This window comes from Aquila chrysaetos, chromosome 6 (assembly GCF_900496995.4).
Source record: "Aquila chrysaetos chrysaetos chromosome 6, bAquChr1.4, whole genome shotgun sequence".
Classification (NCBI taxonomy): domain Eukaryota; kingdom Metazoa; phylum Chordata; class Aves; order Accipitriformes; family Accipitridae; genus Aquila; species Aquila chrysaetos.
This window is the reverse complement of record NC_044009.1, coordinates 35,888,579-35,912,684: the sequence shown is the minus strand read 5'-3', so window position 1 is coordinate 35,912,684 and position 24,106 is coordinate 35,888,579. Positions and strand designations below refer to the sequence as shown.

The following is a 24,106-nucleotide window of genomic DNA, read 5'->3' as shown; positions in this document are numbered from 1 at the left end:
GACAGCGGCAAGGGAGGAGCCACCGCTTCCTTATCTGAGTCCCCAGGACTGGCTCCAAGGATTGCAATGGCTCCTTAGCTTTGCACAGGGAACACGCCTTGAGACCCCAGGCAGAAATGGGGCTGCTGCACTGGGGCACAACAGAGAAGTCACCACCACAGTGACCACCATGGGGTGGCAGACAGGCAGGTAGCCAGCCCAGGAGAGCCTGGGTAACCCCTGTCAAGCCCTGAGACCATTTGTGGCTGTACCTACAGTGGCAGCAGGGCTTGAGTGAGGCTCGTTTGGGGATCTGGGTCACAGCACCAAGTCACAGCCTTGCTGCCCTCATGGAAGTCCCCTGCACCACACCCAAGGAGGCTCTCCAAAGACAAGCAACTCCTCCAAGGATAAGCAGCCCAGGCTGGTGCCCAATTCACTGATCCCAGGCTGGTGCCCAATTCACTGATCCCAGGCTGGTGCGAGTACAAGCAGCCAAGCTGCAGCCTTTGAATTGAACAAGCAAGAAATCTTTGCAGACCAGCCATAAAGCCTGGGTGGAAATATCCCAGTGAAGAAATCTAGGAAAATCATGGAGGGAGTTCCCTCCTCCAGACAAGTCAACCACAAACACTGGGACCCTGCAAGAGGGTTGTCCAGGGCTGGAGCAGCCAGCTCGCAGCACACGCCATGCAGGGCGGAGAGCCGGAGCCCAGGGCTGTGCACAAGAGAGCCATGCCGGGCGGTGGCCAGCAGAAGGGGCGGGATGCAGGCAGTGATAGATGCCAGGGTGCTGATGAGTTCACAGTCTTCAGGGTCATTAATCAGATCAGAGCTGGATTAAGGTGTCCGAGGTCTGATTAGCTTCATTTCCCGCCTCAGGAAGGAGGGAACTCTTCCCCATCCATCAGGTCCTCTGGTGACAGCTCACCTGGTTGCTAACTAGATCTGAGGACTGTAATAAGTGAATGTGACCGTGGCCTGGCTACTTACCTCTGCCCAGCATCCTTCCTCTACAGGAGGGTCTCCAGAGAGGATCCAAGGCAACCCCGAACATCAGCCACAGGTAGCAGACCTCAGGATATCAGCCAGAGAGACAGCTTGTTCCCATGGCCTGGGGGTGCAGGGCACTATGGCAGGAGCTGCCCCAGGAAAGCATCCCCATTCAGGAGGAGGTGGAGTTTAAGAGGAGATGTTCCCAGCCAGCACCGTATCGCTCCCAGTCCCTCCACAGCTCACCCTGTGTGGTTACCCCAGGGCCTCCTCTGCTCACCCAGTGGTAGCAGAACCTTCCCAAAGTGACCGGCTCTCTGAAAAAGGCCAGCAAGCACCACCTTGCTGCTGTGGAAGATTTCAGTCACATCCAGGACAGAACTCCTGAGCCCCATACAGAGCTAGATGGACAAGCTCGAAGACCTGAACCAGCCAGGGTGTTTCTCCCATCTTCACATCCCTTGCTGGCTCAAGCCCAACCCATCGTCATCTTCATTTGTCCCCTGCCTGATGTACCTCATGTTGACTGTGCCCTAAAGGTGCCTCCACATTTAACCACTTAGTCTACTCCTGTCCAGCAAGTGTAGACCAGTGGGAGGACCATGCTGCCCAGGCAGCATCAAGGTTCCTCAGTTCCCTCACCTCTCTGGGAGGGCCCTGATCACAACATCCCTCACTGGGCAACGGGCAGCACCAGGAGCATTCACAGAGTCCAGGGCTTCCTGGGACTCTTTCATTTGCCCAGGCATTTTGGGGGGATTTTCTGGATGTGCCTCAGCTGAACATTCAGAGCCTGGTCTTTTTTTCAGCCACCAGAAAGCAGCAGTCACAGCAGCATCTATGCAGGTGTACATAAGCCCTGCAAAGCCTTTTATTGCTGGTGTGAAGGTACCCAGCTAGACAACTGGAGCTCTCTGCTGTGTCTGTAACCTCAAGTGGATTGTCTCCATGCAACTTCCGTCCATGTGAAGTCAACCAGCAGGATTAAAACTAGAAGAACAAACACCCACATGGCCACCAAAGACACCCAGCTCTGGTGCACACGTTTTTGGCATCTGTAGAGACCCACAACACTACCTACAGCAGTTCACATACTTCCCCAAGCTGTCGCCAGCAGTGCCTGAGCTCTCAGAAATGAGCCATGGGGGTCACAGGTAGCATTTGGGAGCACAGTTCAGTTTTACAGCCCTGCCACTTCCTCAGTGTCACCTTGGGAAGCAACGCAACGTCCTTCAGCAAACCCAAGTGCCCCAAGATCAAAGTCAAGGGTGCCGAGGAAAATCCATACCCTGATAAAAAAATTACCAGCTGGGACCAGACTTTCATTTTCCCAGAATCAAGTCCTTATCCCAGACATCAGATAAAGACATGACCCATGCTGGGGCTGTGTCTTGATTTCCACCTAACCTGTCATTTCAGCTGTTCCTAGATGCACAATTTAGCACTGGGTCCTTCTGGTGGGTTTGGGTCACCTCCTGCCTTCAGTCAGTAGAAATTACCTTTGAGACAGGGCCCAGTGCCAGAACCAGTGTGCTTAGCTTGTACCAGAGAGGTGGAAGGCACCCCGATTTCTGCCCAGGCTATAGGTTTTACGCCTTGAAAGAGCTCCTTGTCCCCAGGATGACTGTACCCACTTGCTAAGCATTAACTACTCCCCAGGTCACAGCCCCCAGAGCTTTCCATCTTTAGAAATTACTTCCCTGTAAGAGACCTACAGTGCAACCACCTTGTTTAAAGCATCTCTCAGGAAGCAGTGGATCTTGCTGCTCTGGCCCTGGTGCCTCAGGTCATCTTGCAGCACTCTGAAGTCCCAAGCCAGCTAGTGGAGAAATACAGCCCAGAAGCATCACCGACGCTGGAAACACAGGCTGTAAGCCTGCTTGCGTGCATTTTCCCAGCCATTCCTCCATGAGAGGGGCTGTAGAAGTGTCCCACTCTCATATGTGCTCCACAGCCTCCAGCCCAGAGCTGGCTGAGCCCCTGGTGAGAAGCACTGGGTGTAAGAGCCCCTGGTCTGCTCCAATTTGGGGTGTCCCAGGTTTTGTGGGAGCCCTGACTACTGCCCATAGCGGGATGCTGCCCTTCCCCTTGCAGCAGGGCCACCCGCTATCTCTGGAGTCTGGGAAGCCACAGGAGGCTGGTGGGGAAGGTAAATAAACTGCCAGCCTCCTGGTGATTAGTGGCTAAATGAACAGTTGAAGTCACCTGTGAGTGGCCCAGGGCCCGTTAACCAACCAGATAATGGGTCTTAATCAGCCCCACAGTGGTGGGAGCTGAGCCCAGCCTGCGTCAGACCTGGCACAGCCAGCTCCGGGGTCCCAGGCTGCTCGGTGGCCATCCCCTCTGCAGAAGCACTGGCAGAGGCATCCACACTGCTGTTGTGGGAGCAGAGCAGCCATCCGCAGAGCCCCACAGAAATGCTTGCAGGGCTCCTCATCCGTTTTTAGGGGTCTCCCCCTGCTCTGGTGGTGGCAGGAGACAAGTGCCAGGCAAGTTGCTGAAGCCATCTCCCTGCCTGCTTCCAGCGGTGCTGTGCTCAGTCACTGCCATGCCCTGTCCCTGCCTGCATCCCATCCTGCGTGGGTCTGCCTGCTCCTGCCCACCCCAGGGACTTCCAGGCCAGCCAGCCACAGGCTCCTGAGGGCTTCTCCATCCTGGCACATCAGCTGCTTGGTCCGACAGGCAAGGAGCTGTCCTGGAAGGCAGAAATCCCCATGCCTCCATGTCCCTGCCACTGCACAGGCTTGGTGGCGTACACAGCTCCCTCTGCCCACCTTACCCGGCCTTCACACCTCCCTCCAGACTGAGCCCCAGGTACCTGCCCCGAGCGAAGGGGTTAACAGGCAAAGCAAACATGGCTTAGTCCCTCCTAGACAGGCCTCCTGCAGGGATTTCTGAGCAGCTGTTTATTTAGCCAAGCAATTCCTCAAATCCACAGCCCCATCTCTGATGGGACATGGCAAGGCTGAGCAGAAAAACGTCTTAACAGCTCCCATCCTGGAGCAGGGGGATGGCAAACTGGCACAAGAAGGATTGCAGGACAGGGAGGGTGCCTGCCCCAGCAGAAACAGTCAGGGAAATTCTTAAGTGTCACCTCTGATCCCAGCACACAGCCACTGCGAAGGGCTGGGGCACCAGCATCCTGCAGGATCAGGCCATAGACCTGCAGGGGACAGGCAAAGGATGTCCTAGGGCTCCCCTCCCCTCTGTTAGCTGCTGGCTTGGCTTCCTGGGATACAGCAATGCACTACAGAGGCGCTCAGGCTTGGGGACAGACAGCTTGTCCCATTGTAAACACAAGGCTTGAAGAGACAGAGACATGCAGTCAGCTCAGATCTGTTTCTTGCAAGGACCCAGGGTCTGACTGCTGCATTTCCAGTCCCATTAGCCCCTGACCCCTTTCCTCTTGGATCCTGAAACACCACGAGCCCACAGCACACACACAGAGATCTCCTCCATCCTACTGCCCTCAAAACAAGCTCTGGCAGCACCTGGGCTTATCCTCAATGTCTGTCCTCACCTCAGGCCTTGGTTGTTACAGGGAGAGGCTAATCAGACAGAATCTCCCATACCCCAGCATCATCCAGGAAAGCAGGGAAGTGACTGAATGCACAGCATCCCTCCTGCTGCTTCCCTATGCCCCTGCTCCCACAGCCCTTGCCCAGCACGTTGTGTCCAGTGCCACGTGTCCCCGGCACAGCCAGGTTCTCCTACCCCCAGCACCCCATCGCTGGGCACACCGGGGGATCCTCCAGCCCTGCTTTATTCCTGTCACCTCCAGGATCTTCTGGTTTTGCTTCACTGGGTCTTGTCCCAAGGCCAGAGCTGCTCCCTGGGAGGGAAGGGCTGGGCTCTGGGGGCACAGCACAGGGATGGGTGCGGGGTGACACCCCCCCCCCAGTAGCACAGCCTCACCTCTTTCCTGTTAATAGCCTTTCCATGGAGTCAGCTCCTAACCTGCTCCCAGGGTGACCGGATAAATCAGCTGCTCCTCCCAGGACCTTGGGCTCTAATTAATGTCAGCTCATTAACGAGATAACAGCCATTTATTACCCTGTCTCCCTGGCTGCTGATTAACGCTTTCCCAAGGCAGGGGCAGACAATGCCGTGGGACAGGGATGGCTGGAGCGGGTGATGTCTCTGCAGTGAGACCCAGGGACACCTCAATAAGGGGGGGACAGATAGAGGGACAGGCAAACAGGACTGTAAAGGGCCTGAGCGAGGGACAGATGGGACAAGGGAGGGGTCAGGACACTTGGGTTTTCTTCCTAGTAGTATGGTAAGGGCTCAGTGGATTAAAGCCTTGAAGGAGCTGCCGAGACTCATGGGCTCCCCCCAGGCTGTCACTGTGGCCTCCAGCACATCCCTGAGCCTCAGTGTTCCCCAGGCGTCCCTGCCCCAGCCCATGGGGGAGAGCGTGGCCAAGACCTAGAGCTCAGCACAAAACCTCTGCATCGCCTTGGCCCTCAGCTCCTATTTTGAGGAGCTGCCACACAGTCCCACAGCCGATGGGAAGCCGCCAGCACATCCTTGCCTCTAGAGGCAAAAGCAGCCCCAGCTCCATCTCCCCGGGCACTGCCTATGCTGCAGAGCGGTGGGGCAGGATGATCCACCCCAGGGCAAGAGGGAGCCTTTGACTTGCCCTTGACCTGGGCCTGGGTATGGAGGGCAGGAGCAGGGGGGCTGGGGTGGGCACGGTGCCCCCACCCAGCAGTCCAGTGCCAGGCTGCGGGGGCTAATGCTCTCCGTATATCAATCACGCTGCTCTGCTCGGTGGCTCCCTATTAGCGGAAGCAGCGGCTGGTTAATCAGGCTGAGGGCTTCGGCTCGTTAAGCTGACACCTCTGTTGCGAGAGTGAGACATGGGGGCACGCAAGGTGCCACTTATTTATTTTCTTCTTTCCCAGGGAATATATTAAACAAATTAAATTCCTGGAGTGTTGGGTCAGCACAGCCAGCTCTGCGCCTGTCCCAGCTCCACCTAGCTCAGCTGTTGGGAGGGGACCATGCTCCGCAGCCTGCAGCAAGCCCCCGGCACCACTGCAGGGCCCCCCCATCTCATGCGTCCCCAGCCCCTTGCAATAAGACACAGCCCACCTATTCCCCCTATTTCCCTCCCTGGGCTGCTCTGCAACCACAGCTGCTTGGCGGTGCTGAGTGTGGTTAGGAGGACAGGAGATCTTGTGGGAAATGCAGACCATGATTTTGTATGGGAAGTCCCCCAGGAACCTGCCTGCTGTCCCTGAATGGGCTTCTTTGGTCCTGCAGGGAGGGGAGTTGTGGGGCAGCCTCAGGTGTTTTCAGGTCAGCTTGTAATGCTCCCTGCTCCAGGGAAAGCCAGGGACTGGTTTCAGCCATAGCACCAAGCTTTTTTCTTTGCACTCTGGTATTGGGGACATCTGGGCTAGTGGCAGGTTGGCACTGCAAGGTCCCTCTGCAAGCAGGAGTGCTAGCGGGGAGTGCACTTATTCTCTGTAAAAATTGAGTCTCCATCACAGGACTCCAGGAGCTGGGGATTTAGAAAAAAACACTGCACATCCCAAGAACAGTTTTCATGTCATGTGCATTAACATCACTGGCATTGGCCTCAAATTGTACAGAGCTGTGAGAACAAGAGTCTTTGCTGAAGCATTCCCCTGCACTGGACCCTTTGCCTGCTTCAGCATCAGTCACCCCTTCAAAACCAAGTGCTGTCCCTGCTCAAACCCCTTGAGGGCTGGGGTGCCATTTCCTTGCTGCCGGGCTGCTCTGCTCCTTTCAGCCCTGCTCCGGGTCTGGTTAGGTGACAGGCATGGATGGAAAACTGGCTGCAAATTAGTCATTAGTCCCCAGAGTTGTTCATTTATTGACCATTTGCAACTTTTCCCTCCATCATCACCTTTTCCCTCCCCATTCTTCCAGCAAAGTCAGTGGCAGCCTGTCCCCCTCTGCTGTCCCACCACACCCCATCCCACCCCATCTTGTCATCCCCATCCCTTCACAGAGCCCAGTCCTTTCCACTAAACTTCAGTCCTTCAAGCGCATCTTGACTTCAGGAACGGACCCACCTTTTGCTGGTGGAAGGGTGACTCCCTGGAGGTTAGTGAAGAATTAGAAATAATTTAATTTACCTCCCTGTTTGGGTGCTTTGATGAGCTGAAAGGCCCCTTGTCAGGCAGCGAATCCATCTTCCTCCAGCCTTACATCAAATTTCATTCACTAATTAGAAACTCCTGCCCCAGAGCGTGCTGCCCCCACCCCGTCCGCCCCTTCTCCCCACCAGCACCATTATGAAAATAAATCGTTCCATTAGCCGCATTGTTGTGGCTGTGGGGCCCAGCGCCGGGAGTTATTAGAGCAGGAAGGAGGGCGTTGGATTAAGACGCATGATTTATTAAGGAAAAGGACCCTGATTAGATTCTTACTCGTCCCCTGCACGTGGGCGCATAGTCACACACCCCCTGTCCCAATGCCCGGGGCACCCCAGGGCCACTCGTGGAAGGTCAGTGCCCGACCTCTGCAGGGTTTCTCCCTGGGCCGTATCCTGCTGGCTGCTCCCATGGTGCTGGGACACCCCCCCTCGTACTGTGACTGTGTACGAGGTAACGGCTGATGCCTGCTGCCAGACCCCCCACACGGTCCCCAGCCAAACCTGCCTGCCCCTCCCTTGTACGGAGGGTGGGGGACCACCAGCATCACCCCCAGCTCTGCCTGCCCTGCAGCGGGGACCCACAGTGGCTGCTGGGTGCGTCCTGCTGAGCAAGGAGGGGATACGGGAAGGGAAAGGTGGGCTTTGGTGTGTTAGCTCCGTACCCCATGCTGTGGGAGAGGGAGCCGGAGGGTGCCCCTCCAACGGGAGGGTTGGCAGGGCTTACTCTGGGTGGGGGGAGAGGGTGTCAGCCCCCTCCATGGGTCCCAGGTGGTCTCTGCACCTGGGAGATGTGGAATTGGCATGGCTGCAGAGGCAGGCACTGCCCCGGGGTGCCCGTGTCCTGTGGTCCTCACAGTGCCCATGCTGTCACCATGGGCCATGCGCATGTCCCCTGGCCTGTCCCCGGAGGGGACAGAGATCAGGGACACAGGGACACCTGGGTGCTCCAGATGCTGCCTGGAATATAAAGTATCGGGACTGGAAAGAGAGTAATTTGGGGGACTGGATGGTGATGCTGAGAGCCGGGGGGGGCGTCCAAGCACAACCGGTGAGGTGGTGGGCATGTGTCTGTCAGAGGGGATAAAGGCATGTGTAGGGAGTGGATGTGTGCGTCTGTCTGTCCGTGTCTGTTCAGGCACAGCGGGCTGTGGTGTGACTCCCAGAGGCTGCAGCCTGCTAAAGCACCTCCAGCCCTGCCCGAGGGAAGCAGCTAAGCGCAGCCAGAGGGGCTCTGGGGAGGGGCAAGCAGCCCCTGCAATGGTGGGGGGGCTCCCAGCGCTGTCCCCACACGGGTGCCACTGTTGAGAGAGGGGCAGGAGGTGGGGGGCTCGGGGCAGAGGGGTAGGTGGTGGAGGCGTTTAGGGCACAGGACGGGCTCCGCAGCTCACACCACGCACCCTCCTGGGGCTCCCGTGGGCCTGGGGCCAGGGCGCTGGGACCCCCCCGCCAACAGCTCTGCAGAGAGCAGGGTCCTGCCCCTGCCCCCGGAGCAGCAGCACTCCGAAAAGCCATTAAGCTAAATTAAGCTAATACAAGTGAGAGTGGTAGGGTGGTACGGGCTCCCTCTGCGGGCACCTGGCAGCGTGCGGGGCTAAGCCGGGCTGGGCAGCCTGTCCTTGGCTTTTTTGGGAGGGGCAGCTACGGGTCGGTCTGCCCTCGCCAGGATGAGGATCCCCGCAACCTGCTGTACCGATGCCCGCAGGCCCAGATATTTCGGGGTGACCCCCCCCCCCCCATCGCTGTCACAGCCCAGGCCACGGGGACCTGGCTGGAGCCAGAGCTCCCGGACGACGGGGACAAACCACCTCCTTGCCCACAGATATCCCCTCTCCACGGGGAAGGTTTGGTCTTGGAGTCCCGCAGGATCCCCACCTTGCTGTCATCTGCCCGCGCCGCTCAACGGTGCAGTTCCCCACAAACAGGAGATGCTTTCGGGGTGCTCCGCTCCCACTCCCTGGGTCCCGACCGCTCCCCCCCCCCCCCCCCACCCTTGCCGGGACCCCGGCACCCAGCGTGCCAGCCACGGCAGAAGGCCACGGTGCGAGGGACAGACGGGAGAGGCGGGGCCGGGGACAGCGTCCCCCCTTGTTAACAGCGCCGGACCCTGTAGCCTTTTCAAGGCTCTGAATAGGGGGTGGTACCTCTCCTCCCCTGAATTTGGGGCCGGGGGGCGGTGCTGGCACTGGTTTAACACGCTCAGACAGGGCTGGAGCGGTGGGGGGGGACACACGCTACCCCAGATGGGAGCATGTGGGGGGTTTCTCTTGCCGCCACATGCCCTTCCTCTCCCTCCCGCCCACCATTCACATGGTAATGAGGACAAATTGATGGAGAGACATCCATTGTGGTACCCTCCAGCCCGGCCCTTCTGCCGGCCACCCACCAGCATCCCCATCCATCACCACCCAGCCGGGACCCTGGCGGGAACCCCCCGCCCGGGACTGGCACACTGGGAGATGGGGCTGCTTCAGGTGCCCATGAGCAGGTGCCCAAGCTGCCCTGGCTCTCCTGGGGCTGAGTGACAAGAGAAGGGGAGACATCCAGGGAAGAAAGAGCCCCCCATAAATCCTGTCTGTCAGCTGGACATCACTTTGTCCTCACCATCCTCGCCATGGGTTTTTATGGGGCTAGTGGGGAGTTAATGGGGCTTCAGAAAGACCCCAGAATCTTATTTATGGGTGTCCCCCCTTCCTCTTGCTGCCCTGGGGACAGCCCAGAGGCAGCACCCCCCACATTTTCTCTGCTTCCACCCCAAAGCAGCCCCCCAATACCCTGCAGCATCCTCCTAATGAGGCAACGAGCTCTTCCCCCATATTCACTGACACCCTAAAAACCTGGGTCTGGAGATGGGCTGCCCACAGCACCATGGGGCACCCCAAAGGGCACATCCTCTCCCCAGGCATCCCCTGCCTCCAGCTCCCACCACCGTGCCTGCAATGGCAGCCTGATTGAAATTTCACTCCATAAAGTGCCTTTCGAAAGCCTGACCCCACAGCCCCCCCAGGGACCAATTTGTCCTTCTCTGTAATAAGAACCTAATTAAATTAGCTCAGCCGCCTCACAGAGCCCTTAAATTAGCCATGGTGATGAGGGCCCTCGCTGACAGCCTGCTGCTGAATTGCTCTGCACTTGCCATGCTGTGGGGTCCAGGGAAAGCCTTGGGAGGACCCTGCTCCCAGCCCCCCAGGGAGACCAGGGCAGGACAGCTTGGAGATGGGGCAAGGGGTGCACAGAGGCGCACGTGGGTGGGACAGGTATGGGGAGGCCGTGTGGGGTGCCGGCTGGTGGTCTTCCCTTCTGCTGGCATGGGGATGGGGCGGAGGGGGGGGACAGCGCTGGCAAGGGGTGAGGGGACAGAGCCAGCAGCGACCAGCACTAGTGACACTGGAAACCCAGTGTACAGGGTAGGGGATCCATCTTCTCCAGGAGCACTGGGTTAGTGGGTGATGGAGATGGTGGGGAAGGGTGTCCCAGCATGGCTGAGTACTGGGGCCAGACTGGGATGGAGAGGTGTCCCCCGGCAATCCCACAGCAGCTGTCCCTCCTACATCCTGCCCCACTTGCCCTAGTTTCCAGGTAGCCCCAATGACAGCTTAGTCCCATGTAGGCTGGGTCACTCCCACAGCCTCCGGCTGCCCACTTCCCCTGAGTATGGGGGACTGGGGAGGGAGAGCTCGCCCTTTCTAGTGGGAGGTACTAGGGTGGCCAAATCTTGCTCCTAGAGAAGCGCAAGATGCCCTCTAGCTCTGCCTGCCCTGTTTATGATGGGCAGTAAGCATCCCCAATCCCTGCCTGCCCTCCCCACATCAGAGCTCGGAGTGTCCGCCTGGGAGACGATGGATTTATTGGGCCGTGTCCCCAACCAGGAAAGGTACATCCAGTGAAGAGACAAAAATACACCTGTTGTCAGCCGTGCTCGCGCTCTCTCATTTCTCCCTGGACAACAATCACCATAAAAACTGTGCTTTAAAATAATCTTTAAATAATTTCTGCTTTTTGTTTAAAAAAAAAAATCACCTCCTCCAACCAAACAGCTTTCCCCCTCCGCTCCTGTCTCACCCTGCACACGCCCACGCTGCCTCCCATCTATGGTACATACAAAGAGCAGATAAATAAATAAAGACGCGTGATGCTGCAGGGGGGACACAGGTCACAGCCCCCCCCAACCCCTTCACCTCTGCTAACATGGAGCCAGGGAAGGCTGAGGCTCTAGCTAGGATTTGAGGGGGGGACCATGACTGCAGCTCTGATGGGACTCCCCCCAGGTCCCGGGAGCGGGTGAGCAGCAATAAGTTACCCTGAGGGTTTGGGGTGCTGGGGGGGCAGGGAGGTCAGGCCAGGCAGGGTCTGGAGCTTGGGGAGCTTTTTAGCTTTGGGGTGGGAAAGGCATTGCTTTGGGCTGAGCCAGCTCAGGGCGGGATGCCGGGAAGGCAAGGGAGGGAGCACTTTCTCCCCAGCCACTTACTTTCCCCCAGCTCCGGCAGGCTGGGGCTGCAGCCTCTGCTCTCCTCACCCCTGCTCCCACCAGTGCATGCCCATGCCTGGCTGGCACTCCCACCCTCCTGCCTGCATCTCTGCCTCTGCAGTCCCCTCTTGCCAGCCAGAGCCCCCCGTGCTGTCACAGCGTCCCCACAGGCATGCCTGGCTGGGTGGCTACAGTGATGACTTGGGGCAGAGCTCGGGGTCCTGCTCCCCAGTCTCTCGCTCCAGCAGCACTCGTGTCACCAAGTCAGGGGTTTTGTGCCAGAGCCATGCCAGCCCCTCCAGCTCTGCCCGTGATTGGGCACCCCAGGCATACAGGCATTTGTTTTGTAGCCCCCCTCTGCACCCACAGTCAGGGCTAAGGACAAGGCACAGTCCCAGTACCTGGGTCGCCCTCCTCCCAGCTGCCATGCCCCAGGGGTGGGAATGGCATTGCCTGCCCTCCCGCCCAGGCTGCCCAGCAAAGGGCCCTGGGCCCCCCCTCCCAAAGCCTCCCCGCCAGGTGCAGGCAGGCTGGGAGCCACGCGGGAGCAGCCTGCAGCCAGGGGGTCTCTCCTCTTCCCGCTCCCCCTCGTTTATCAGACCTCCGTTGTTAGCTAATTCTGCACACGCACACGCACATCACACGCACACACAAAAATAGCAGCATGTGGATCCAGCCGGGGGCACCCCCATGGCCAGGGAGCAACCCTTCATGCCTCCCCCCTTGCCCCCAGGAACAGGGGGTGAGGAGGGGGCGGTGGGCATGGAGGAGGCACACCGGGGAGCCCCGGTGCCCCCCAACAAGGAGGTGGCTGTGCCCCAAGCAGGCAGGGCTGGAGGCAGCTCCCGATGGGCACCCAGCTTTGGGAGGGGGTGCTGGCCCCCGGTGAGCCGCCCTGCAGCCACCACCTCCACCAGCAGCGCCGGCCACAGCCGGGGCGCACCCTCAGCTCTCCGCCCGGGGTACCCCCAGTGGGTGGAAGCTGTCGGGGGGCAGCAGCAGCCTGCCCAGGCGGTAGAGCAGCCCCGAGTACCAGTGCACACCGTCCCCCTGCACCCCTGGCCACCCCACCAGGCTGTGGTAGAGCCGGAGCGGCCAGAAGGCCAGCTGCGCCAGATGTTGCTCCTGCACCAGGGCAAAGCACGAGGCCACCACGCCGTCCACCACCAGCGTCCCGTGGCGCGTCAGCGGGGCATAGGCTCCCACGTCCCTCCGGTCCCGCACCCCCACCACCTCGGCGGGCTGCAAGCCCCCCCCCCCCCACTGCCACCAGCACGAAATGTCCGGGGCGCACGTGGCTGGCAAAGGTGGGGCGAAAGCGGGCGGTGGGTGCCGAGGCGTTCTCGGCCACGAAGAGCAGGTGGGTGGGTGTCAGGGCCAGGCGCCGGGGCGGCTCCCGCGTCTCGATGACATGGAAGGAGGTGAGGGCGCGGGGCTCCTTGTCCAGGAAAGCCAAGAAGTCGCTGTAGGTGGGCCTGCCCGCCCCATCCATCGCCAGCACCCGCTGGCCAGGGCGCAGCGCCCACAGCGGTGTCCGGGCACCGTCCTCCAGCGTCGCCAGCGCCCGCCCAGGGAAGCAGCCCCCCGTCTTCGCAGCGGCCGAGTGCTCTGCATGGGGAGAGAGAGGACAGGAGGGTTACCCATCCATCAGACACCCAGCATCACCCTTCCACGACACACAGAGACCCTCCCAGGCTCTGGGGGACCCAGCCTGGCTCTGCCCACCTGGGGATAATCCTGCTCTGGCATCAACAATGTGCACGTGTTCCCTACACACCCCCAGCCACCAATTCAGCCTCCCTGAGTGCCTGCTCCCCCAGCCACTGTGTCACTGGGGGTGGCACCTGGGGGCTTGAGCCACGCATGGCAGCACCTGCTCCCCACTGTGGTGCCAGGGCACTGGGACTGCCCTGCAGAGCCAGGTCCCGAAACCCGCCTAGCAGGGGGAGCGGGGCACAGCGACAGCCCCAAATGCACACGACAGTGCCACAAGGCACCCGAAGCTCGAAAGAGGGGAGACAGAGCCCTGAGCCAGTGGCAGGCTGAGGAGCAGTGCCTGGTCACACACTGCATGCCCACAGTATCCGCATCCCCTGCAGTCCTGGGCCTGGGTACCGCTGGGGGGGGGATGCTACAAGGAACGGCGCAAGATGCAGCACCCTCCCCCAGCACTGCAGCACCCCTCTATCCCGTGCTGCAGCCCTGCTCCCTTCTCCCGCCTGCTTGCCCCTGCACCACTGGTGCCAGCTGACCCCCTGTCTGAGCTGCAGGGAGATGTCACAGCCTGTGGCCATGATCGGGCAAAAGCCACCAGCCTCCTGGGTAGGGCTTCACTAGCAGTTGTCACAGGGTAAAGCACCCAAACTCTCTGGGGCTTGTCCCCTGGGATGGTGGCATAGCAGTCCTACCCCTCCCCAGATGAAAAGATGCAGCAAGTCACCAAGTGTCACCAGGAACCCATCCCAGCACTTAGCAGGGGAACCCTGGCTTTCCAAGGAACAGTGCTCAGCTGCCACTGCAGCCCTGGTCCCCCAAGACCCAGCAGCCCCCATCTTAGTGTCTATATGATGCCCTCCCACATCTGTCAGGGGCATCTCATCTAGGGTCCTGCTCCTGACCTTGCATGGTCCCAGCCTCGAGCTCCCAGTCTCCATCAGGGCCCTCTCCCAGCTCCCTCATCTAATCCCTGAGTGTCCTCCCAGATGGCACTGCCCCCCTCATCACTCCCCAGCTTTGGGCAGAGCCAAATCCCAGCCCCCAGGCCCATGAAGAGAGGCATCCATCTTGGGACAGAATCCTTTTATTGCTCAGATGAGGTGCAGTGACCGCCCCGTGCCTGCCCCGGAGGCCAGGTCCCAAATCCTGCATCCTGCATCCCCTGGGCAGGCGGCAGAGCCGTGGGGAGGGGCTGGCAGGAGGGTGAGAGGGACACCTGGCAGAAGCGGGGGGCACAGGCACTGGGCATGGAGGGGTGTGTGAGTGCAGGGGGAGACCCGAGGAGACGCAATACATACAACAGGCCGCGGGGCCATCCGTACAAAAATAAAAGCCATTTACTAAGAGGCAGGGGCAGCCCGGCTGCCCTCTGTACACAGCTCTGGGCGGGGCGGGTCAGGATATGCACCCCACAGCCTCCACCACGCACCCTTGGGCTCCCCATAGCCTCAGGGATAAATATGGGGGACCCAGAGCCCCGAGGAGCCATTGTGGAGCGAGGGGGCTGCAGCCAGCCTCCAGAAGCCCTCCAGTGCCTCAGGGCCCCTGTCTGTTGCCTGGGTCACAGCATCCCTCTTCGGTTGGTCCAGGGGAGCATCCCAGGATTCAAGAGCCTCTGTCCTTCTCCAGGGGCACAGCCCCACTCCTCTGGCCAGCCCCAAGGCTCTGGGATCACGGTCCTCGCTTCGGAGCCTGGCCCCACTCCTCTGGCCAGCCCCACGGGGTGCCCTTGGGCACGAGAGCCCTGGTCCTTCACCCACGCTTTGTCCCTCTTCTTCGGGGGCACGTCGCTCCCTCTCTGCGGCTCGGTCGCCCCACCTCCATCGCCGGCTGGCGTTGCGCCCGTCCTGGCATCGGCACGGGGGAGCGGGTCAGCGTGGGGGGGCAGGCTGGCGTCTGGGGGTGTCGGGCCGCTGGCCACGGGCTAGGGCAGTAGGACAGGCAAAGTGCGGTGGGAGCCGAGCCCGGGGACGAGAGACGTGGTGCAGCGCCGGCGCACCAGTCCCGGCACCACGGCATGGTGCGTGGCACAGGGGTGTGTGGGCACATCTGTGGGCATGTGTGGGCAGCCACAGCCCTCTCCCTGTGCGTGTGTGTGCCTGTGCAAGTGCTGCGTGTGCAGGCGCGGTTCTCTGGCACGGCAGCCAAGTGCCGGCACGGTGCCGGGGTGTGTGTGTGTGCAGCCGCCGAGGCTGCCTCTGTGTCCACGCAAGCCCACGCACAGGCAGAGCCCTTTCCAGCCTGTCGCGACATGGGCGCTCAGGTGTCCGGGGGCAGCAGCACGGCCCGTCTCCTGGCGTGCTGCCGCCGGGTGAGCGTGGCCCTGCGTGGCCGGTGCCGTGCGTGGGCCGCTGCTGCCCTCTGCCGCACGCAGCCAGCGCGGCCGCTCCGGCGGGAGCTGCGCGGGGGGCCGGGGCTGCAGCACCCCGGGCAGGGCAGCTTCTCCCCGGGCGGGGGGACCCCACGCAATCCCCTCCCGGCCGCGGGCAGGGTCTGAGAGCAGACGTCCCCCCCGCCTCACTGCACCTCACGGGAGGAAGCAAACACCACCAGCGACTATAGCACCCCTGACTCCAGTCCAGCTGCCTCTGCCCCCAGCACCCCCCCAGCTTTGCTCCCCTCCGCAGAAGGCCCTGGGCAGCAGAGAGCTGATCCCAGGGCACCCTGGCCTGTCCCTGCCTGGGTGTCCCCATCGCCGGCCCTGGCCAGTCAGGGCTGGACGGGTGCTGCTGCGACAGCAGGAGCTCAAGGGCAGCCGGCGGTGGAGGAGGGCAGGGCTGGATGGGGCTGAGCGTGGGCAGCTGGGCACTGAGGGACTGCAAGGGCTGAGGCAGGAAAGACAAATGCAGTGGGCAGACTGGGGGGACAGGCTGCGGGAGAAGGGGACGTGGGGTGGGAAAAGGAGCGGCGTAGTGAAGGTGGGTCAGGATGCAGGTCTGTGGGAGCTAGATGGAGAATTTGCCCCATGGCACTGCTGGCCACAGGTGTGTAACTCACTCCCCACCTGACTGTCTGCCCCAGATAGGGAAATCAAGCTGCGAGAGCCAGCACCCCCCCGGGAGCACCCCAGCCAGCCAGCCAGGCTCCCCAGGCATACCGCAACAGGGGGGCTGGCCCCAGCCCTGCTCACTGCTCCCCCCGGCCTTACCTGACTTGACGGAGCAGTGGATGTGTGCCTTGGACTCGTAGTAGACCCAGTCAAAGCCAGCCTCCACGGCCAAGCGAGCCAGCATGCCGTACTTGTTGCGGTCCCGGTCCGAGGTCGTGATGTCCACGGCTCGGCCCTCGTAATGAAGCGACTCCTCCGAGTGGTGCCCGTCCTCGTCCCAGCCCTCCGTCACCCGCAGCTTCACCCCCGGCCACTGATTCATGACGGAGATGGCCAGGGAGTTCAAGCGGTCCTTGCAGCGCTGCAGGGCAGAGGGGCAGAGTCAGTAAAAGCTTTTTGGAGGGGGAGGCGTTAACTGCCTGGTTGGCAGGTTGTACCCCAGCATGCTTCTGCGAAGCCTCTCTGGGTCCTCAGACCCTTTGAGGACTGGTCCAGAAGAGGAAGATCTGAGAACATGAGGTGTCTTGTCCATCCCATGCCCTCCAGACTCCCCGCAGTGCCCAATACCCCACCGTCTGACACAGCATCTCCCAAGGGCGTGCACACCCCAACAGGGTACCCATCTCCTCCTCCATCTCTCCCCCAATACCTGGCCCATTCGAGAGCCCGTAGGGCAGCACAGCCTGGGCTGGGGTGAAACACCCTCTCTGCTCGCAGGACACCTGCCCTGTGCTAGCACTGACCCAGGGGCTCCCAGCTGACAGGAGGAGGACGCAGGAGCTGAAAGCCTGCTGCCTCCTGGCTGGGAGGATACCCGAGGGTCCCCAGCACTCTGCCCAGGCACAAATGAAACAACCTGCCCAGTCCTCAGCACAGCTCTGCGCAAGTCCTGAGGCACAATGACACAGCACCGGGCAGCCTCATAGCTTCATCCAGCCCCTGCTCACATAGGAAATGCCAAACCTGCCCAAGAGCTGGAGCAGAAAGGATGTGGGGTGAAGCCCCCTCCGCATCTCCCCACCACAAGGGCTGAGGAACAGCAGCAGATCCCAAAAGCCCCAGACCTGGTGGCCACAGAGGTCACATGAGCAAGGCAACTGCGCTGCCTCATCCGCCCCTGCTGCGGTCCTCCCCAGCAAGCAGAGGGATGCCAGCCCCAAACACCGGTGCTGCAGCCCTCCCAGCCTTGCCCTGCGCTGCCCGGTTCCCCCAGCCACAGCTGCATCTCAGGGAGGGACAAAGCACATGTGCGCTTGGCTTGCAAAAGTACAGCCTGCACTTCTGGTCCCTTCCCCTGCTGCAAAAGGAATGGAGGAGAGCTAGAAAAGGTGTCGGAAGAGCAATATGGGAGCTTCTACACAAAACCAGGTGAATGGACTAGTACTGTACAGCCTGGAAAGGAGATGCTGGGCGGTCCCAGAGAACACTATAAAATCAGGGCAAAGGACAGAGCATTCATGGTCATGCATGAGGCCAGTCCTGGGAAGTATTAAGTGAAACGACTGGGCAGCAGCCTAAAAAACAGCCACCGCGGGGGACGTTTTCACGTGATGCCCAGCTCAGCGCTGGAATTGCCCACCACGGGTTGTCGTGGGTTGTGAGACACAGCCATGGCGAGCATGAGCCAGGGCTATAAAACCCGATGCTGGCTACACCCCCGGACCCAGAAATGCCCCAGCACTGCTTCCTCAGGGAGGTGCCCCCTCAAAAACGTCAGCCCTCACCCTAGGTTCAAGCACGTGCTCCCATCCCGGGGAGGTGGGCACTGCTGCTCTTGGGGAAACCCGCTTGCACTTGGCAATGTCCGGGCCCCAGGAAGGGCAGTGCCAGGCAGGCCTTTGCCCTGCATGGGGTGGGGGACCAGCTCTGCCCTCGTCCCACGGCTCCCTGGGTGTGGGGAGATAAGCCGGGAAGGTGTTGGACAAACAGTTGCTAGGTGAGGGGAGGAGGAGGAGGGAGGGGAGCGACTTTTGTCCCCATCCAACACCACCGTGGTGCCACTTGGCACATGGCACAAGCAGCTTCCAAGGTCCCCAGCCACATGGGGGCCCTGCAGAGAAGGGCAGTAAGGGGGTTCAGGGCTAGAGGGAGGCAGGGAGTCCTCGATGCCTCCCTGCATCCTCCAGCCATCACTCCAGGCATCCCCTTGCCGCTCCCATGCCAGCACCCCGTTCTGGGCACCCCTCCTGCCCTCACTGCCAGCCCTCCTGTCCTCCAGGTGCACCCTGCCCGCACACAAACACCGAGACCCTCCAACCCGTGTCCCCAGGCAGGGACGCTGCCTGCCACCAGCCCCTGGAGCGAGGCCACCCTTTCCTAGCGAGACCCACCTAGGCTGCCTTGTCCCCACCATGTGCCCCTCTCCCAGCGCAGCCCCAGCCCAAGGGTCTCCCACCTTCCCCTTCCCGGTCCGGGGCAGCGCCCAGCTGCCTGCCCGCCTGCCCGGCTGGGCGAACAGGGGCAGGCAGGTCCCCGGAGCACCCTGTCCCCGGGCTGCCGAGACGTGCGGCTCTGCCTGTGCCTTCGGTGGCCAGCAGGTGTCAGAGCACGGGCAGGGAGCGGCCAGGGACCGGCAGGGAGCAGGTACCGATGGACAGGGAGCAGGCAGGGACAGGCAGGGAAGGTCGGGGAGGGAGCAGGTACTAAGGGGTGGGGAGCAGACACGGGCGGGCAGGGCAGCAGTGGGCAAGGAGCAGGCATGGATGGGCAGGGAACAGGCAACTGAGGAGGGAGCAGGCAGGGATGAGCAATAAACAGGGAGCAGGCAGTGATAGGCAAGGGGAAGCAGGTGGGGATAAGCAGGGAGCAGGCACAGGAGGCAGGGAGAAGACAACAACGGGCAGGGATGGCCAGGGACGGGCAAGGAGCAGGCGGCAATGGGCAGGGAGCAGGCATGGGCAGCAGGGAGCAGGCACAGATGGGCAGGGAGCAGGTAGGGATGGGCATTGCCTACCCAGGGGCTCTGCTGCCTGGACAGACAGGTAGGCAGGGACCAAGAAGCCCATGGGCATGGGCTGTCTGCAGGCTCTGTGCTTGCCGAGGGCTGAAAGGAGAGCCCACCTCCTCCCCACGCACAGCATCCTCGGGGACCAGGGTGACCATGCCTGCCTGCGTGGCATGGTCCCCCTCCTGCCTGAGGGTGAACACAAGGTTTCGCAAGGTGGCAGCAAAGATGTGGAAATGCCACCGTGGCCCACGGGCCCTGCGGGGCCCAGGCTGGAGTGGGATATCCAAGCTCAGCCATGTGGCACTGAGCCCTGGCCACAGCTCACCAGCGCCAGTGCCGTTCTGGTGCCCAGCCAGGAGGCTGAAACCCATGCAACAGGCATACAGCAGAGTTTGGGAGAAAGGCGGGTGGTGGCAGTGTGTGAGGTGGGGCACAGCTTGTCCCTGTAGTGGCACAGGTGACTGGGCACCCCCAGGTCACATGCAGGATGGGGCCCCATGCCACCATGCTGAGCTGGGTGGCCCTGTGCTGTTGCATGCACATCACGGTGGAGACCCTGGCGATGTTGGGCTGGGCTGAGCAGAGATGTTTTCCCCGATGACCAACACTGGCATCTCCCTTCTTGTGTCCAGACTGGGGACAGGACCATCCCCTAGGGGGGAAGCCAAACCCCTTTTGGGAAGGCAGCAGGTCTGGAAGGAAGAGCACAGCTCCAAATGGGAGCACAGTCAGCTGGGACCCCAGGGCCATCTCAGGGTAGGTACACAGGACACTCAGGTGTGACCACAGTCTCAGCAGAGGGGTTGTGGATGGAGCATCCTTGGCCACAGCTACCCCCATGTCCAGAGCTTGGCCAGGAGAAGAGGGGTTCCACTAGCATCTCCCCGTCAGGCAAGGTTTCTCCCAAAGGAAGCCAAGAGCCCCACCCAAGGTCTCCATGAGAAATTCCTCACCACTGCAAGGATGGTCTCCATGCCACTTGGGCCAACAGTGGCTGCAAGGGGTGATGGCTGGGGTAGGGAGAGGCTTGGGGTTGGGACTCCATGGGGGCAGGGGGCCCGGGACATTCCTGGGCCAGGCTGCCGGGGAGAGGTGAGGCGGGCTCTGCCTCCAGCCTTATCTCAGCACCTCCGAGTGGGACCAGCGAGAGCAAACACACTGGAATTCTTGAGGAAGATGAAACGATAAAGGAAAGGCGGGCAGAGAGCAGCACTACCCACCCCCCAAAGCAGGCGGCATCTTCCGGCTGCCTGGGACACCCAGACCCTTGGACTTGGGGAAAGAAAACAGGTTTGAAGTGAGTCAACAGCAGTAAAAGCCAGTGGACTGGGGGAAGGGACAAGGAGTTGGGTCAATGGCCTTTCCCAACACATAGCAACACAGGGCATGGTGCCAGAGCCAGAGCTCCCACATCTGGGGGCATCTCCCACAGCCAGGGGCCACAGGACAAGCCCAGAGGGCTGTGGGATGGCAGCAAGCTACCAGAAGACATGCCACCTCCATAGCAATGGGGACAATTCCCTGCAGAGCTGCCCGAGGCACCATGGTACCCATCTGTGCACAGATGTGTGGTGGCCAGGGACCCTGCTGGGATAAGAGCCCTCATTTGGGCACCCCAAAAAGACCAGGGAGCTTCCAGGTACCCTGCCAATGAGGCAGCAGGACAGTGGGAAGTGTGGGGCTGGCAGGTGGGACCCCTCTCTCAGGGATGTTGAGGGGCACTGGCTGGGTTAGGCCAGTTAGGTTAGCACTCTCAAGAGCAAATGCAGCAGAAGCACTCTTCTGCCTCCAACTCGAGCAATACAGTGTCACCCACTTCCCCAATGCACAGACCAACGGAGCTCACCGCTTCCTCAAGTATCCCTGAAGCTGTTCCCCAGGGGATACAGGTTCCAGCCCAGCCCCAGGGCTCCAGTCACCAGCAACCACAACTTGTGCAACTCCCCAAGCTTGGTGCTGCCTCACATGGGGTCTCGGTCCCTCTGCTGCAGTCCCCAGCCTGAGAACCACCCTGGAGCGTGGCCCCTGCCCTCAGGGACCTGCCCCCAGGGCACACAGGGTTGCAGAGCTGTCAAGCCAGCACCCAAGCAGTTTCTCCTCCCACTGTTACCAACACCTCGGTCAGAAACCATGGCCAGAGCCCCGCTCAGTGCCCACCACCGTGGCCACCCACGCTCACCCACCTACCAGCCCCAGAGCGGGGGGTGCAATGGTGAGCAGGGCAGCCCTGGCTGCCCCCCGCCTCCCCCAGGAGCTCGCTCAGGCTGTAACCCAGTGCTGAGGCTGGTGGCCAGGTTTCTTAGCAAGGCCGTGCAGCTCCTTATCTGCATTCCTGAAACCCTCAGGCATTCTCCTGGCAATATTAAAACACAGAGTAACCTTCGTCCAGCATCACCCCCCCGCTCCGCTGCCGTCCTCTATACCCCCCCACTCCTCCCTCCCGCTGGTCCAGGGCACTTGTAAGCTGACTGCAACAGGGCATTTGCAATAACGGGTTGTCCCCGTCCCGGAGCACAGCAAGCTGAGGGCAGTCCCCATCGGGCACCCTTCACCATCCCACCTGAGATACATGGGAAGCGGGGGCACTGAGACACGGCACAGGGTTTTGGCGACAGAGTGGGGACAAGGTCAGCAAGGGTGCTTGTGGTGCCCAGCTCGCGGCTCTGCCTACTCCCCTGCCTGCCAGCACACCGGGCTGTGCTCTGTCCCTCGGCTCCAACAGGCAGGCTGCCTGCTCTGCCAGCCAGCAGGCAGAGCAAAGGGGCAAGGGCAGGATGGGTGCAGCGGGGCAGGGTGCTGCCCCATCGGGGAACAGCACGGCACAGCACTGCCGGCTCGGGGGTGATTTGGCAGGATGCTGCCGGATCGGGGGCTCCGTGGCATGGCTCGGGGGGCACCAGGGCAGGCTACTGCCAGCTTGGAGGGCAAGGTGCTGGCAGCTCGGAGGGCAGCGGGACGTGGGTTGGGGGACAGCAGGGCAGGGTGCTGCCAGCTCGGGAGGCACAAGGACACACCTCGGCGTGCAGCAGGCATGGGTGCCACAGGCTCCGAGAGGCAGCGGGGCAGTGTGCTGCCAGTCTCGGGGGACAGGCTGCTGCCGGCTCCGGGAGCAGGGTGCTGCCGCACCAAGGCGCAGCGTGCTGCCAGCTCCGGGTCCGATGCGCCCAGCCCAGCCGAAGGGGCAGAGCTTTGCAGCGCCCGGCGAAGGGAGATGCCCTCTCTGCGCAACCGGCAGCCCGGGCCGGGCACCGGCATGCCCGGGTCAGGACGGGGGAAGCCGCAGCGCCGGGTTCCCCGCTGCTGCCCGCGCTGCCCCGGGAGAGCGGGGGCGCGGGGCGCTCCCGGGCAGCCCCGGTGCCCGCAGGTGCCCGGCGCGGGGGTAGAAGCGGGCGGCGGCGGGGCCGTACCTGGGTCATGAGCCGGTCGGCGCCGGTGTTCTCCTCGTCCTTGAAGATGATGTCGGGGTTGTAGTTGGGCGTGAGCTCCTTGAAGCGCTCCGAGTTACGCGCGATCTTGCCCTCGTAGCGGCCGCTGGCCCCTAGGGTCTTCTCGGGGACGTTGGGGCTGAACTGCTTGTAGGCGAGCGGGATGAGCTTGCGGGGCGGGCGGCGGCGGCTGCCCACCACCCTGCCCGGCCCGCAGCCGCGCACGGCCGGCGCCAGCAGCAGCGCGCACCCGCTCAGCAGCAGCAGCAGCCGCGCCGGCTTCATGGCGCGCCCGGCGGCCCCGGGGCGGCCCGGGGGACCGGCGGCTCCGGGGTCCCCGCTAGGCTCGGCCGCCGCCTCCGCCGCCCGCCCCGGGGCTCCCCATGCGGCGCGCAGCCGGCGGGCAGGGGCAGGTGCCGGTGCCGGTGGCGGCGGTGGTGGCGGCGGCGGCGGCGGCGGGGCGCGGCGGCTGCCCGGCGCGGGTGCGCTCCGGCTGCCCGGTGCGGCGGGGCTGGCGTCGGCCCGCTCTGAGCTGCCGTGGCCCGGCGGCGGCAATAAATAGCGAAGGGCCGTTTGTTTTGGCAGGCGAGCGGCCGCTTGCGGGGCGCGGGGCGCGGGGCTCGGCGCTGCCGGAGCCCCCCGCGGTTTGCGCCCCGGCGGTCAGCGCGGCGGGGCTGGAGCCGGAGCCGGAGCCGCCGCTGCCTCCGCTCCCCGGGCAGGAGTGAGAGGGGAAATTGAAGAGATCCGGGACCGGGAACCGCCAGGACCGCACCCTGCCCGTGTCCCAGCCTCCCAGCGCCCTCCCTCTCTCGCCTCCTCCCCGCGGAACCTGCCCCGGGCCGCCCGCAGCCTCCTCCCCCCGGCCGAGCCCCGCGGCCCGCAGCCCACCCCGCCGGGGGTGCCCGCCGCCACCTGCCCCCCGGGGCAGCCCCGCCGCCGCCCCGAGGCGGGCCTGGCCCGCCGCAACCCACCCGCCACCTTCCCCCCCCCCGCTCCCCCGGAGCGTCCCGCGGGGGCTCCCCCGCGGCGGCGTGGGCTCGGGGTGGCACCCCCGGGGCTCCGGCCCCCGCCGCGACGCCTGCTCGCCAGGGGCCCGGGCCTGCGGGCGGGGATCAAACAGAGCAGGGAGGCAGCTGGTTGAAATTTAACCACAATATTCTCGCTCCCCATTGTTTCCAGGGAGGCCCGATATTTCCACAACAGGATTATGGCATCTGATTAACTCGCTGAGACAACAATGAGGGGCTGGGATGGGCTTCCCCTTCTAGCTGCCAAAAGGGGAAAGTAAATACAACACCCTGATTTCAGGAGCGAGGGCTTGCGGGGCCCCCCCGGTTCTCCCCCAGCTGTGTGCCGGGGAGGGGTCCGGCACGGCTCTGCTTGCACCCTCTCTGGCTCCCTA

At 62.4% G+C, this 24,106-nt stretch overlaps 1 protein-coding gene across 1 annotated transcript; it reads right to left on the bottom strand.

Moving 5' to 3' along the window:
* Window positions 1-12,417: 12,417 nt before the first annotated feature.
* IHH (Indian hedgehog signaling molecule) lies at window positions 12,418-22,989 on the bottom strand. Its single transcript, XM_030019234.1, is given in 4 exon segments — window positions 12,418-12,827; window positions 12,829-13,175; window positions 16,432-16,693; window positions 22,687-22,989. Coding segments are annotated over 4 exon segments (1,227 nt in total). The 3' UTR covers window positions 12,418-12,512.
* Window positions 22,990-24,106: the final 1,117 nt, after the last annotated feature.